This window comes from Tenrec ecaudatus, chromosome 10 (genome assembly GCF_050624435.1).
Source record: "Tenrec ecaudatus isolate mTenEca1 chromosome 10, mTenEca1.hap1, whole genome shotgun sequence".
In the NCBI taxonomy this organism is placed as follows: Eukaryota; Metazoa; Chordata; class Mammalia; order Afrosoricida; family Tenrecidae; genus Tenrec; species Tenrec ecaudatus.
In genome coordinates, this window is record NC_134539.1 from 1,659,757 (window position 1) to 1,672,519 (window position 12,763).

At 65.5% G+C, this 12,763-nt stretch overlaps 2 protein-coding genes across 8 annotated transcripts; one reads left to right on the plus strand and one right to left on the minus strand.

Annotated features, from left to right (window-relative positions):
* Positions 1-60: 60 nt before the first annotated feature.
* On the minus strand, positions 61-5,904 carry ENTR1 (endosome associated trafficking regulator 1). Of its 7 annotated transcripts, none has more exons than XM_075559815.1 (10): positions 5,716-5,904; positions 5,487-5,598; positions 4,622-4,690; positions 3,539-3,654; positions 3,017-3,433; positions 2,352-2,425; positions 1,932-2,043; positions 1,722-1,784; positions 1,484-1,623; positions 61-865 (listed from the first exon to the last, which is right to left on the minus strand). In XM_075559815.1, exons 2-10 carry the CDS (start codon positions 5,530-5,532, stop codon positions 763-765), a joined length of 1,140 nt encoding a protein of 379 aa, XP_075415930.1. In that variant the 5' UTR covers positions 5,533-5,598; positions 5,716-5,904; the 3' UTR covers positions 61-762. The 7 variants fall into 7 exon arrangements, with proteins under 7 accessions (XP_075415930.1, XP_075415931.1, XP_075415925.1 ...); XM_075559816.1 differs by having other exon boundaries at positions 5,487-5,636; XM_075559810.1 differs by lacking the exon at positions 5,487-5,598.
* A 70-nt stretch (positions 5,905-5,974) lies between these two features.
* PMPCA (peptidase, mitochondrial processing subunit alpha) lies at positions 5,975-12,017 on the plus strand. Its single transcript, XM_075559819.1, has 13 exons — positions 5,975-6,071; positions 6,771-6,973; positions 7,357-7,436; positions 7,648-7,730; positions 8,390-8,484; positions 8,800-8,900; positions 9,439-9,702; positions 9,882-9,974; positions 10,058-10,176; positions 10,261-10,351; positions 10,560-10,622; positions 11,131-11,275; positions 11,356-12,017. Exons 1-13 carry the CDS (start codon positions 6,001-6,003, stop codon positions 11,523-11,525), a joined length of 1,578 nt encoding a protein of 525 aa, XP_075415934.1. The 5' UTR covers positions 5,975-6,000; the 3' UTR covers positions 11,526-12,017.
* Positions 12,018-12,763: the final 746 nt, after the last annotated feature.

Sequence of the window (12,763 nt, forward strand, 5' to 3'; positions counted from 1 at the left end):
ACCCTGAGTCCGGGGAGCTGCCCGAGTCGGGGAGAGGAGTGCAGTTTATTAACAGGGCAGTTGTCCACTTGAGCAGGAAGAGAACGGAATTTATTTGGCATAAAGAGCACCTGAAGGGAAATCGCCTGCGGCCTTCGGGAGCCATGCCCTCCCGGGGGGAGAGAAAGGATCCTTAGATGCCACTGGCCCAGGGCTCGAGCCTTGGGTCACACTCCTCAGCTCTGAGGTCACTGTGCAAAATGGTGCCTGGTGTGTCCACACCCCCAGCCCACAGAGCCTGTCACAACTCGGGGCCACACCGGAGACACCCCCCCCCCCAGCCCACAGAGCCTGTCACAACTCGGGGCCACACCAGAGATGGGGCAGGGACACACACTGAGAAGTCCCAGCCCAGAGCCACGGGCGCCTGCCTGACCGGGGCGCACGCTCTGAGGGCCCAAGAGGCACAGAGCCGGGGCCAGCCCACTGCCGGGAGCAGCCTGACTTGGTGCTGTGAGATTCATTCATCAGGGCCGACCGACTGGCCGCCCTTACGATCTATGGGGATGGGGGACCAGGTGCAGAAGGTTCGGCTTGTGTAAGAATTGCTCCAGCACAGCACCCGCGCCTGCACCCTCACCACACGCCAGACAGCGCCCCTGACCAGACGGCTGCGGGCAGGGACTGAGTGAGTGATAAATAGCTTTACTGCGTGGAGACAATGCACAGCCCGGGGCTCAGGTGTGAACAGAGAGCGAGGAGCTGGGAGCGCTTCCAGGGTTCTCAGGACTCATCCTCCGGCTCCTCTTTAATCTCAGAAATTCTGTCTATAGATTTGAGGATCTCGGCGACAAGGTTCAGTGTCTCCGCTCCAGAAACCAGCTGCCTAAAACGGAAGCCATCATCAGCCGTCACCGCAACTGTCCGAGAGTAGTGATGCGCGCCCTGCCCGCTGGGAGGCGACCTCGCCGGAGAACTGCTCTCGGCCAGGAGCTCCGCAGTCTGGTGGAGCAGCCCCTTACACGCAGGCTAACAGCTACACCAGCCACTGGAGGCGGCCAGCTGCCCTTTGGAGAAAGAACCAGCGTCTGGGAAGCCCTGGGCAGCTCCACCCTGTCTGTCCTACAGGGTCCTGAGTCGGCACCGCCTCCACAGCAGCGGGTTGACTTTTAAGGGGCTTCCTTCCTCCGTGGCTGTGGGGAGCCCTCGGCTGCTGCGCTGATCCAGCCTGAGTGGCCGTGCAGGACAGCAGAGTGCTCACACAGGGTGTGAGGGGTCAGTGGGCATGGCAGGGATGGCCCCGTGCACGCCTGCGGAGCTGGTTTCTGCTCAGCTCTGCACTGCACCAGGGCTCTCGCACAGGAGACCCTCACCCCCAGCACAGCATCTAGGCATCCCTGAGGTGGAGGAGCAGGGGCACACGCTGCCTGATCTAGGCTCATGCCTCCCAGGGGACGGGGACAAGGCGACAGCGGCCAAACCTCTAGGTGGCAGCCACACATACTTTATGGACTCGTGTGCATTGCTCATGACAATCCGGAGGTTCTGCAGGGCCATGTCGGTGTTCTGCTTCACCACAGTCAGGCTGGCACCCTGGCCGCACCGCAGGGCCTCGTTCTCCTGCTCGAAGGTGGAGATCTGCGCCTGGGGAAGGCACGGGCCATGTGAGCAGGAGTCTCGTGGGGTCCCGGGATGGAGTGACACGGAGGGGAAGAGCTTGGGGGGGCCCCCTGGGTGGTCACCTGGAGCAGCCCCAAGTCCTGCTTCAGCTTCACCACCTGGTTCTCTGCCTTCACGGCCCGTTTCTGTGACGCAGAAAGAGAACCTGCTGTCTCTGTGGTGCCCCCCCAAAGGACCAGGGGCCCCCTGCAGGCCCCCCCCAGGCCCAGGACCAGGGGCCCCCTGCAGGCCCCTCCCCCACCCCTGCGGTCCACCGAGCTCCAGGTTCTCACGGTCATCAGCTCCAGGTTCTGCTCCACCTGCTGGACCACGGACTCCAGGTCACGGTAGTCTCGCTCCTCCTTGGCCATCTTCGCCTCCAGCCTCCGCTCTAGCGTCCTCACCCTTGGCAAAGGTCACCGGATGTTACCCGCAGCCATTTCTAACAGGGGTGCCCATGGGGTGCAGGAGTCTGCCACCACACACCCCTCGCTACAGAGGGGCCCTCAGGTCAGGGCATTGGGAGGGGACAGGGGACCGGCTGAGCTCAGTGGCTCTCTCTCTCGTGAGGGCTCAAAAGCAGCCTTGACACAGAGCCAGCCGGTGTGCTTGGGGCCGAGGGCCTCCCAGGCCCCATCGCACACGCCGAGGACACTGCGTGCTGCAGTGAGCGTGGGAACCTAGACCTGAGCCCCTGCCTGGGCCTTACATACATTTCTGTTTGAGTTTCAGAGAAGCTCTGAACCTCATTCAGCTTTCTTCTGAGCTTAGAGTTTTCCTCTTTCAGCTGTAGAGAGAGAAAGCCCCTCGTTAGGAAGTCTGACGCCGCCTCACTGGCTCGCAGGGGCCTGCCCTGGGGCAGCACAGCTGTGGGCCCAGCGAGGCGGTGCCTGGGGAAGCCAGGGCCTGCGGTCACTGAGAGGACCCTTTTACATGTCCCTTACTACTGGTCTTGGGAGCGCTGGTGGCACAGTGGCTATGAGCCGGGCTGCTCACCAAGGTCCCCAGTTCAAGCCCACCAGCCGCTCTGCAGTTGGAAGACGGGATCTTCTAAACCCCCACCCCCCCTCGGAGCTACAGTCTCAGATGCCCACAAGGACAGTTCTCCCGCCATACAGAGTGGCTGTGAGTCAGCCTCGACTCGGTGGTGGTGAGCACAGACGTCCTCACTCAGACCACGTCCCCAACTGTCCCTTGGGCTGGCTGGCTTCAGATCACCCCCTTCTTTACGGGACACCCCTGACCAAGCCAAGGCGGGTCATGCTCACAGGTGTCACGGGGACCGGGGACAGACAGCAGATGGCCTGTCTCGAGCTCAAGTCCTGGCCCAGGGTGACAGCTCAGCTTCTAGGCTGTTGGGGGAGGGTGCCGCACTTACTGCTTCGTAACTTATCTGCAGCGTCCGCAGGTGGCGGTCCCCCAGAGACTCTCCGTGGGCTGCAAAATCTGGGCTGGGGCTACTGGAAGGGGGCTCTGGAGAGGCGCGGGAGCCCGTGCCACTCAGCGTCCATGGGGGCAGAGACTCGGGCCCAGCCAGCTCCGACGGGCTGGAGAAGAAGGACATGTAGGTGCTGCAGGGCGATGTGCTGGTGGCGGCCCTGAGGGGGTGGGTCTGCTCTACTGAAGACGGCAGGTAGGCCCCCGTCCAGGTCTCGTCCTCGTCCTCGTCCTCGTCCAGGAGCTCGCCGGCCCCCGTGGGGTCTTCGAAGAATGGCTGGGAGTAGTCCAGGCTGTACCCCACGGTCTGTGGGCTGGGGGAGCGGCGTTCGAGCCCCAGGGAGTGCCGCGGGGCCTCCTGGGGAGAAAGCAGGACGCCCAGCTGCCACCTGGTGCACCGGGAAGGCAGGCCCCTGCCTACCACCCTGCCCCCAGGGTCCTTCAGGCTGGCTGGCTGAGTTACCTTCGTATAAACCCGACTGTTGGGGGGGTCCTCTTTGGACAGGCTGAAATTCTTGGCTTTCAGGAATTCCTTAAAGGAGAACGGATTCACCTCTTCAAGCTCTTCAAGTTTGTCATCTGAAACCACAGCAGACAGGGCCGGCCTGTGAGACTGCCCTCGCCTCCCTTCCCGGCACACCAGCCCGGAGCCCAGGATCACTCGGGGAGATAGGAAACCTAGCCCGGAGCCAGAGCCGAAGCTGACCCGCAGTGACACTCTGGGGCGGGGTAGAGCTGCCCCTGTGAGTTTCTGAGACTGGTGTACGGTGTGGTTCTCCCATGGAGCGGCTGGAGGTTTTGAGCCACTGACCTTGCATTTTGTGACCCACTTCGCCACCAAGGCTGTTGTGTGTGTGTGGGTGGGGTGGGGGTGCTGGAAGGAAGCAGACCAGCAGGAGTGTGGACAGCAGCACTCCCTCGCTGGCCCCAGGGGCCCTGTCCCTTCCCCAAGTCCCCGGGCCCACACGGGGCGCCAGGCCCTCCAAGCCCATCAGCATGTGGCCGCCTGAGCGCTGCAAGATCCCCAGAGCGCTGCCGGGGGTGGGGGGCACATGCCGACCCTGGACATGCCCTGAGGGCCTCAGCATCCCCCATCAGCCTCACGACTCCTGTACTCAGGGAGACAGCGAATATCCTCCCCTCGACAAGTCTTGTGCTCAGTCACTTGTGGTCCTGTCCCCTCCCACCCCCACCGTAACAGATCCTCTAGGAAGCCCACCCCCCTACTGCTTCTGGACCTGCATCCTCTGCCTCAGGTCCTCTTGCCTTTGCAGTGCCCCTCCCCCTCAAAACACACCAAACTCACGGTCCTTGAGTCGAAGCCGAGACAAGGAGCCCGTGGGACAGAGCAGAGCTGCCCTTGCTTGTCTCCAAGGCTGCAGTTATTTTGGGTGTCGAAGGCCTTGCCCTTCCCCCGAGGCAGGCATGGCTGGTGGTTTTGAACTGCAGACGATTGCGACCACCACGATGCCGCCAGGCCCTTGCTGGCGCCCAGCAGGCAGGCACAGCGAGGGAGAAGGGGGCATTGGAGCACAGACTACTCTACCTCCAAAGCGTGTCCCATGGGCCCTGGGCAGGCCTCGCTCAGCACCTTTCCCCTTTCCACAGCCAAAATCTGCAACGACACAATGTCACCCGCCCAATTGCTCAGGGACTCTACTGCAGGGGTCCTCACCATCAGGGGGTGGGGGGTGGGCAGGGAGTGCTGCACCAGCATCCCCCCTCTGCCGTCCAAGTATATGTCATCTCATCTCAGCCCTGGGTGTCAGAAGCGCACCCCTCTGGGGTCTCCCTGGCTCTGACCTTCCTTGGGACCCGGGGCAGGTTTGACCCACTGGCGCTCAGGCTTGTAAAACCACACTTGCCCTTTCTTCCGGCCTCCGGGAGAGCAGCGTATGGAGGCAGCCTCACCTTCCCGGTGCAGAGCAGCTGGTGGGCTTCAGCCCCAGACCACACCTCACCCAGGGCCCTGGAGTCCACGCTAGCCCGTAGGGCTTTGTGGGCACTGCCGGCCTCGCTGCTCCATCTGCGGAGCACTGGGCGGTCCGTGCCGCAGCCTGAGAGGGACCCAGCGTGCCACACCCCCTCCTTAGGAACCAGGTTTGACCCTCATGTCACCTACCCCTGCTGCACACCTGCGGCCGGGTCACCCTGGGTGCCCGGGCGGAGGGGGGACTAGGTGGGTGTGCTGAGAGGGAGCAAGAAGATCCCTCCACCCGTGCTGGCAGGGGCGGGCACTCACCGCCCAGCAGCGGCATTGTCTGTCTGTCCGTGCGTGCGTCCGTCCGTCCACCTGGGCTGGCCACCCCACCATCGGCCTCTGCGCTGGTGCGAGCGGGGCCGCGGCTGCTCGGGGGTCCGCGCGGCGCCGAGGGGACTGGCAGGGTCCCTGCGGTCGCCGCGTCTCTCACCTGGGTCTCCCACGGACGCCAGCACCGGGCTGGGCACGTAACACATGAACGTCGGCCGAATGCCGAGGAAGTGGGGGTCCGGCGCCCCGCCAGGGGGGCGCTCACAGTCTAGCTGGGGGAGACAAGACCGGCGCTCAAAGAACGCTGGAGCTGAAAGCGACAACGAGAGGCTCGGCCAGGCTCGGTCCCGCGGCCGCCGCCCGCCCCCCGCCCCGCCGGCCCCGCTCACCGTCCGGAATGACCAAGCTCCGGGCTCGGGACAGCGGCGTGGCGCCCGGGCGGCGCGCGTAGCCCGCCATGCCGCGGGCCCCGCGGGGTGGACGCTCGCTAGCCGGGCAGCAGCGGCCCCATGGCCCGGCCCGGCCGTCCCGCTCGCCGCCGCTCCTCCCAGCCGCTCGCCGCCGCTTCCGCTCCGACCGCCGCCGGAAGCGCACGCCGGGGGGCGGGGCGCCGGGGGGCGGGGCGCCGGGCCGGCGGCGGAAGTGACGCCAGAAGCGGTGGGCGGAGACGCAAGATGGCGGCGGCGGTGCTGGCGGCGACGCGCCTGCTGCGGCGCTCCGGCTCGTGGGGCCGCTCGCGGCTGAGGTGACCCGGGGGTCGGCCCGGGGCCAGGGCGGTGCGCGTCTTCCCGGGGTCCAGTCTCGGGGTCCTGGTCCCGCGCCCCATGTGTCCGGCGCCCCTTCCCGCCGCGCGTCCCCCCGGGAGGCCCGGCCCGGGGCAGCCCGAGATCCGCAGAGCTACGACTTTGCTCGGGACCCGAGTCGTCCCTGCCGCGGACGCTGCGCTCTTCTCCCCTGGGGGTCCCTTCCCGCCGGCCTGGCAGCCGCACACGTGCGTTGAGCACCCGGCGGGGGGCCGCGACGGCGAGGGCGGCGAGCAGGGCGTTCAGGCCACCCCCACACGTTGTAGGCCCGGGAGCTGGGGGGTAACAGGCAGGACCAACCTCAGGACGGCCCGATGGGCAGGGGCAGCCAGGTGAGAAGGGCGAGGGCAGCCGGGCCGCAGTGGAGCTGGATGGGGAGTGGACCGAAGGCCCGTGTACACGCACCGGGCAGCTCGGTGCGCTCCTCCGAGCCGGGGGGCTTCCAGACCAGCTCCTCCAGGAGGTGTCGGCCGGGTCCATGCCGTCCTGGCCGCCAGGCAGCCGCCCCTCTTCCAAGTGCAGCCCTTGGCCCTGGGCTGCGGAGAAGTGAGAAGCCTGAGAGCCGAATCATCCGGCGCCCCCTGCACCCCGCTGCCTCTCGCAGTTGGCCCTGACGCGGCCCCTCTCTCGGCCGGCTGTAGGTTTGGACCGGCTGCGTGCAGGCAGTTCAGCAGCAGCGGCACCTATCCCAGCGTCCCCCTCTCGTCTCCCCTGCCCGGCGTGCCCAAGCCTGTCTTTGCCACCGCTGACGGCCAGGAGAAGTTTGAGACCAAAGTTACCACCCTGGACAACGGGCTGCGTGTGGCTTCGCAAAATAAGTTTGGGCAGTTTTGTACCGTGGGCAGTAAGTACCGTCTGAAGGGTGGCCTGCCCGCCCCGCTGGGGCCTCTGGGTGGCAATTGGCATGTGATGAGTCTTTAACAGGGGTGGGCGCTGCCATTCCAGGTGGCCGCCTCACCCCACCCCCTCCTTCCTGCCTTTCTATGTCTCTAGCAGTCTCCCACCAATAACGGGCAGTTGTATCTGGGGAGGATAAAGCAATGCTTGTTGGGGTGCAGCAGGTGCTGCAGGGGGACAGTGACAAGTGTTGCCGTGCTGCCTCTGTGAAGCCACTGCCACAGTCACAGTCAGCCCTGAGCTGCCGCGGAGCTCCCTCGGGTGTACGCTGCTGGTTGGATACGTGGCTCACCCTCCGGGTTCTCTTCCTCCCCCCGCCCTCCCCCCCAGTTCTCATTAATTCGGGATCAAGATATGAAGCAAAGTACCTCAGTGGAATTGCCCACTTTCTGGAAAAGTTGGCGTTTTCGGTCAGTGTCCAGTGTGCCATGTGTGAGCCGGTCCTTGAGAAGGTTGGGTGGGTTGGGTTAGGGTGCCGATGGATGGCAGGGCTGCTCAGGTCGTGCCTGCCTGGGAGAGGCCCTGTTCTCACGGACCCTGGAAGCAAGCAGAAGCTCTGGCTATGTCTCCCTGTGGCGGGCTGTGGTTTACGCTCACCTGGCTGTCTTGTTCCTTCGATAGTCAACCGCCCGGTTTGGCAGCAAAGATGAGATTCTGCTCACCTTGGAAGAGCACGGGGGCATCTGCGACTGCCAGACGTCAAGGTACCAGCTCCCGGAAGCCCTCCCACCCACCCCCCACCCCCCACCCCCGCATGCGCCGGGGTCAGAGTCTCACAGCTTCTGGGAGGTGGGCAGGCCAAACCCTGGTGGAGGAATATGCAGTGTGCAGCAGGGCACCACCGGGAGGGGGCGGGGTGCTGGGCCCCTAAGCTGGTCCTGGGGACGGTGGCAGGCAGGCAGGCAGAGGAGTGCTTTCAAGGAGTGGAACCGACACATGTAGAGGCCAGGACCTGAGTGCAGGTGCTCAGAGTCAACGTCAGGTCAGTACGTAACGGGGCGATGTGTTTAGGTTGTAGAGAGGTCTATTCAGAACCGTTAGCTCCCAGCTCCTGGCACAGACCCTCTGGCTCCAGCACCTCACCCCCCCCCCCCCACACACATAACGTCCAGTTGGGCTAACTCAGTTCCAGCTTCCTCCTCACAGTGCTGGGCCCTCCAGGACCTGTGTGCAGGGAGGGGGAGTCATCACCTGAGTGTTCCCACAACGCTGGGTGCTGGAGGTAACCTCTGCACCTGGGCACCTGGGGCACACAGGCCTGTAGACAGGCCCAGGCTGTGTGCGTCCTCCTGCCACCCCGTGTGAGGCCAGCATGAGCTGGGGCCGCCATGGCGACTGCAGGCTGGCTGTCCTCACCTTTCAGGGACACCACCATGTATGCCGTGTCTGCTGACGCCAGGGGCTTGGACACAGTGGTGGGCCTGCTGGCAGACGTGGTCCTGCAGCCCCGGCTGACAGGTGCGGCGGGGGCTGGGGGCTGTGGTGGGCTGGTGGGCGACCACTCTGCTGGAGGCCTGGGTTTGCCACTGATGACAGTTTATGACTGTTGGCGGAAGCATCCTTCCCTCTCGCAGAGCACTCGGCCTGGCCCTGGCAGACCAGGCTCTCAATGACCTGTGAGGGCAGTGTCGCCGCCCTAGGAGGAGGTGTTCTCTGCATCCTGGGGCACCCGCTCACAGCACGGGGCTCAGGCGCCTCTGCTGCCTTCCTGACTGGGGAAGGGGCGGTGTGGGCCCGGGCCCAGCAACCAGGTGGGGCCATGTCCCTTTGCAGACGAGGAGCTGGACATGACACGGATGGCTGTGCAGTTTGAGCTGGAGGACCTCAACATGAGGCCAGACCCCGAGCCTCTGCTGACCGAGATGGTCCACGAGGTGAGAGCTTCTCCCGCCCCTGGGGACTGCTCCAGTGCCCACCCGAGGCAGGTGGGGTGTGGTCAGTGGGCTGCCTGCTGCTGCGAGCTGTCATCACCCTCGTCCTTCATGCTGGCCGCGGGCCAGGACACAAGTGTGCTCTCTGGGTAGAGAGTAACCCTAGTGCTAGGACTCGCCAGGCGCTCTGAGAAAGGGGTGCTATCTGCCCCCAAAGGTCTAGAGGGGCGCCCTGCCCAGGAGGACCGGCCACTGTGAGTCCATGCTAACCCACGGCGGGGTGATGGCATGGTCACTCTGTGCTGCCTCCTGGAGTTGCCATGAAGCCACGCCCGGCTCCCAGCGTCGAGCCGCCCCTAGGTTTCCGCCCTCCCTTTGCAGCCCCACCCGTGGCTCTGGCTGCCCACCTGGGGGCTAACTGTCCAGTGTGGAGCACTCCTGGAAGGGTGGGGTCTGCGGGTCAACCCCCAGGGAGGGGGCAGGGTGACTAGGAGTCCTTCTATGGGGAATTGCATACAAGGTGACCCTCCTACCTCTGCAGGCTGCCTTCAGGGAGAACACTGTGGGCCTGCACCGCTTCTGCCCCCCTGAGAACATCGCCAAGATCGACCGGCAGGCGCTGCACGCCTACCTTGGCGCCTACTACAGGCCCGAGCGCATGGTGCTGGCCGGCGTGGGCGTGGAGCACGAGCGCCTGGTCCAGTGCGCGCACAGGCACCTCCTGGGGGCCCAGCCAGCCTGGGGGGACGTGGGGGACGTAGAGGCCGACAGGTCGGTGGCGCAGTACACCGGGGGCATTGTCAAGGTAACAGGGCTGGCGGGTCCTCTCAGCACTTCTGGGTCCCTCTGACACCGTGGCCTCCACCCACCCACCCATATTGCACCCTGACGTGCACCGGTGGGTGGTGGTGCACGCTGGCCACAGGCTGGTCGGGGTCATAGCTGGCTGCCACTCACTGGGCCGTGTGTTTGTGCTGGGCACAGCTGGAACGCGACATGTCCAGCACTAGCCTGGGGCCCCGCCCGATGCCGGAGCTGACACACGTCATGGTGGGCCTGGAGAGCTGCTCTTTCCTGGTGAGCGCAGCGGGGGTCAGGCAGAGGGGACAGCCCCATCCCCCACGTCTGCCCCACAAGCGAGCACACGCTGGTCTCTGCAGGAAGACGACTTCATCCCCTTTGCCGTGCTGAACATGATGATGGGCGGGGGCGGCTCCTTCTCTGCCGGCGGCCCTGGGAAGGGCATGTTCACGAGGCTCTACCTTAACGTGCTCAACAGGTGGGGGCCGCCAGGGCCACAGGCCACACACTGCAGGGGCACCAGGGGGCCGTGTGCATGTGGCCAGCACCCTGTCTCCCGCAGGCACCACTGGATGTACAGCGCCACGTCCTACCATCACAGCTACGAGGACACGGGCCTCCTGTGCATCCACGCCAGCGCAGACCCCCGGCAGGTGAGTCACTCAGACTCTCAGCGACCGACCCCGTGGGCAAGGCTACGCTGCCAGGGTTCCTAACGGCTGACCTTGTAGGGAGCAGCCCCAGGGCAGGCATTACACTACCTTGTTAGCCTCTGGGAGAGCCCTCGTGGCCAGGGCCCCAAGGGGGCAGGACGCCCCAGGGAGGATGGTGCCCACCTGCTGCCCCCACGGTCTCCTGCAGGTCCGAGAGATGGTGGAGATCGTCACGAAGGAGTTCATCTTGATGGGCGGAGTGGTGGACGGGGTGAGTCGCCCGTGCAGGGCGGGGACTCCTTTCTCAGCGCTTATGGTCTCCACGTACTCACGTGGGGGCAGCGGGAGGCCGGAGCCCTGGCGGGAGCGGGTGCCATTCGTGACAGTGTAGCTGGCGGCTCCCGGGTGTCCTCGAGACTCCCGGGTCCGTGGCGTGTGTGTGTGTTCATCTCTGGGAGGAGGAGGAGGAGGTTTAACACACATGGATCCCTGGTGAAGTGCCTGCTCCCTGAGGAGCCCTGGGCTCCATTGGTGTCCTGTCCCCAGTCCCTCTTTCCAGGTCTGTGCTGCTGGTCCAGTGTCGGCCAGCAGCTCCCTCCGTGGGCCCTGGTCCGCGGGACTCATGGGCGGTCCTGGTGGGCAGGCCTGGTGATGGCCCAGGGGGCACAGCCCCAGCCCCACCAGAGAAGAAGATGGGCGGTTGGCGGCTTCAGGGGGAGCTGGGCCTGCACCCCCGCTGGTCTGGTGCTTCCAGGACGCTGTCCCTGTGCTACCCACAGGTGGAGCTGGCGAGGGCCAAGACACAGCTGTCGTCAATGCTCATGATGAACCTGGAGGCGCGGCCGGTCATCTTCGAGGACGTGGGCAGACAGGTGCTGGCGACCCACTCCAGGAAGCTGCCCCACGAGCTGTGTGCCCTCATCAGTGAGTGCCCTGGACTCCTGCCGGGCTGTGTGCCAGGCCGCCGTCCAGTGTGCCCCAGTGACCCCTCTGCCCTCTGCCAGGTCACGTGACTGCAGATGACATCCAGAGAGTGGCTTCCAAGATGCTCCGAGGGAAGCCTGCTGTGGCCGCGCTGGGCGACCTGAGTGACCTGCCACCCTACGAGCACATCCAGGAAGCCCTGTCCAGCCGAGATGGGCGCCTGCCCAGGACGTACCGCCTCTTCCGGTAGCGCATGGCAGGCCCCAAGGGGCTGCCCGAGTTCCACCCCTGCCCAGACATCAGCGCCGGCTCCCGCTGCCACCCTGCCTCCAGAACCGGAGCCGGCTCCCGCTGCCCACACCCCCTAGCTCTTGCCCCCAGCACTGACTGCCCTCCATCGCACTCTGGCCGTGCTCACCGGGCGCAGGAAGGCGCTGTGCTGCTCCCTCCTGGCACGCTGCAGAGGCGAGCTCTCTGGTGACTGCCCACTTGGCTGTATGCGGCAGTGTGAGGACGGGCTGCTCAGGCACCCCTACTGCACGGAGCTCGTCTGCGAGGCCCAGCCGTCCCCCTGGCAGCAGTGCCGAAGGTGGCCCACGGCGGTGTGTGTAGGCTCAGGAGCCGTGTGTTGTTAGCAGGTGAGGGGCAAGCCCCTGAGCCGCAGGCCTCCACGTGGGGCACCTGGGCCGGGGCTCACCACTGCCTGCGGGGAAGGGTGCTGAATAAACTCGCTGTCGTTGCACCTGGGATTGTTCCTCATCTGCCTGACCTGTGGGCCCCTCAGCCTCCACCCAGACCAGTCTGTGTTGGGAGCACTGCAGGGACAGGGAGCCCACTCAGCCTGGCTCGGTTGAGGCCCTGCTGAGTTGTCCAGGGTTCCAGCTACTTCAGCTGACCGCCTCACTGGCCACCACCGGGGTGCAATGCATCCACGTGAGACCGTTGCCCGTCGTGCTCCCGTCTCACCGGGCCCTGCAGCCCTCTGGTTTTCTCCAGAAGCCCCCGTTCATCCTCCTGGGGCCACTGCCTGCCTCTCCCCACGCAGTCTCCTGCTCTTGACCCTTGGGCCTCTCCAGCCTGCACACCTGTCTGTCACCTTGGCCTCCCTGGGCTCTTGCTGCAGCCCACTGGCCAGAGTGCCATTCCCTTGTCTAGAAGCTGCTGTCCATCGGGTAAGACCTGCCTCTGACCCGGGCCCTGCTGCGCCCAGAGTGACCGCCACTCCCCTGCACGGCAGGGCCTACTTCACTGAAGAAACCAGAAACATTTCCCACTGACAGACGGGCTGGCAGCGGTCACTGGAACCGGGCCCCCACCCACCGCCCCGCAGCTCCGGGAGGCCCGGCCTCGGTGGGCCCAGCGCCTTCCACCTGTTAACTGCCGAAAGCACTCCCCCCCGGAGCAGCACCAATAGCCACATGGTCGGAGAGGGCCATGCCCAGTGACTGCTTCGCCCTGCTCACCAGGCCCAGAGTGGGGACTGATGGG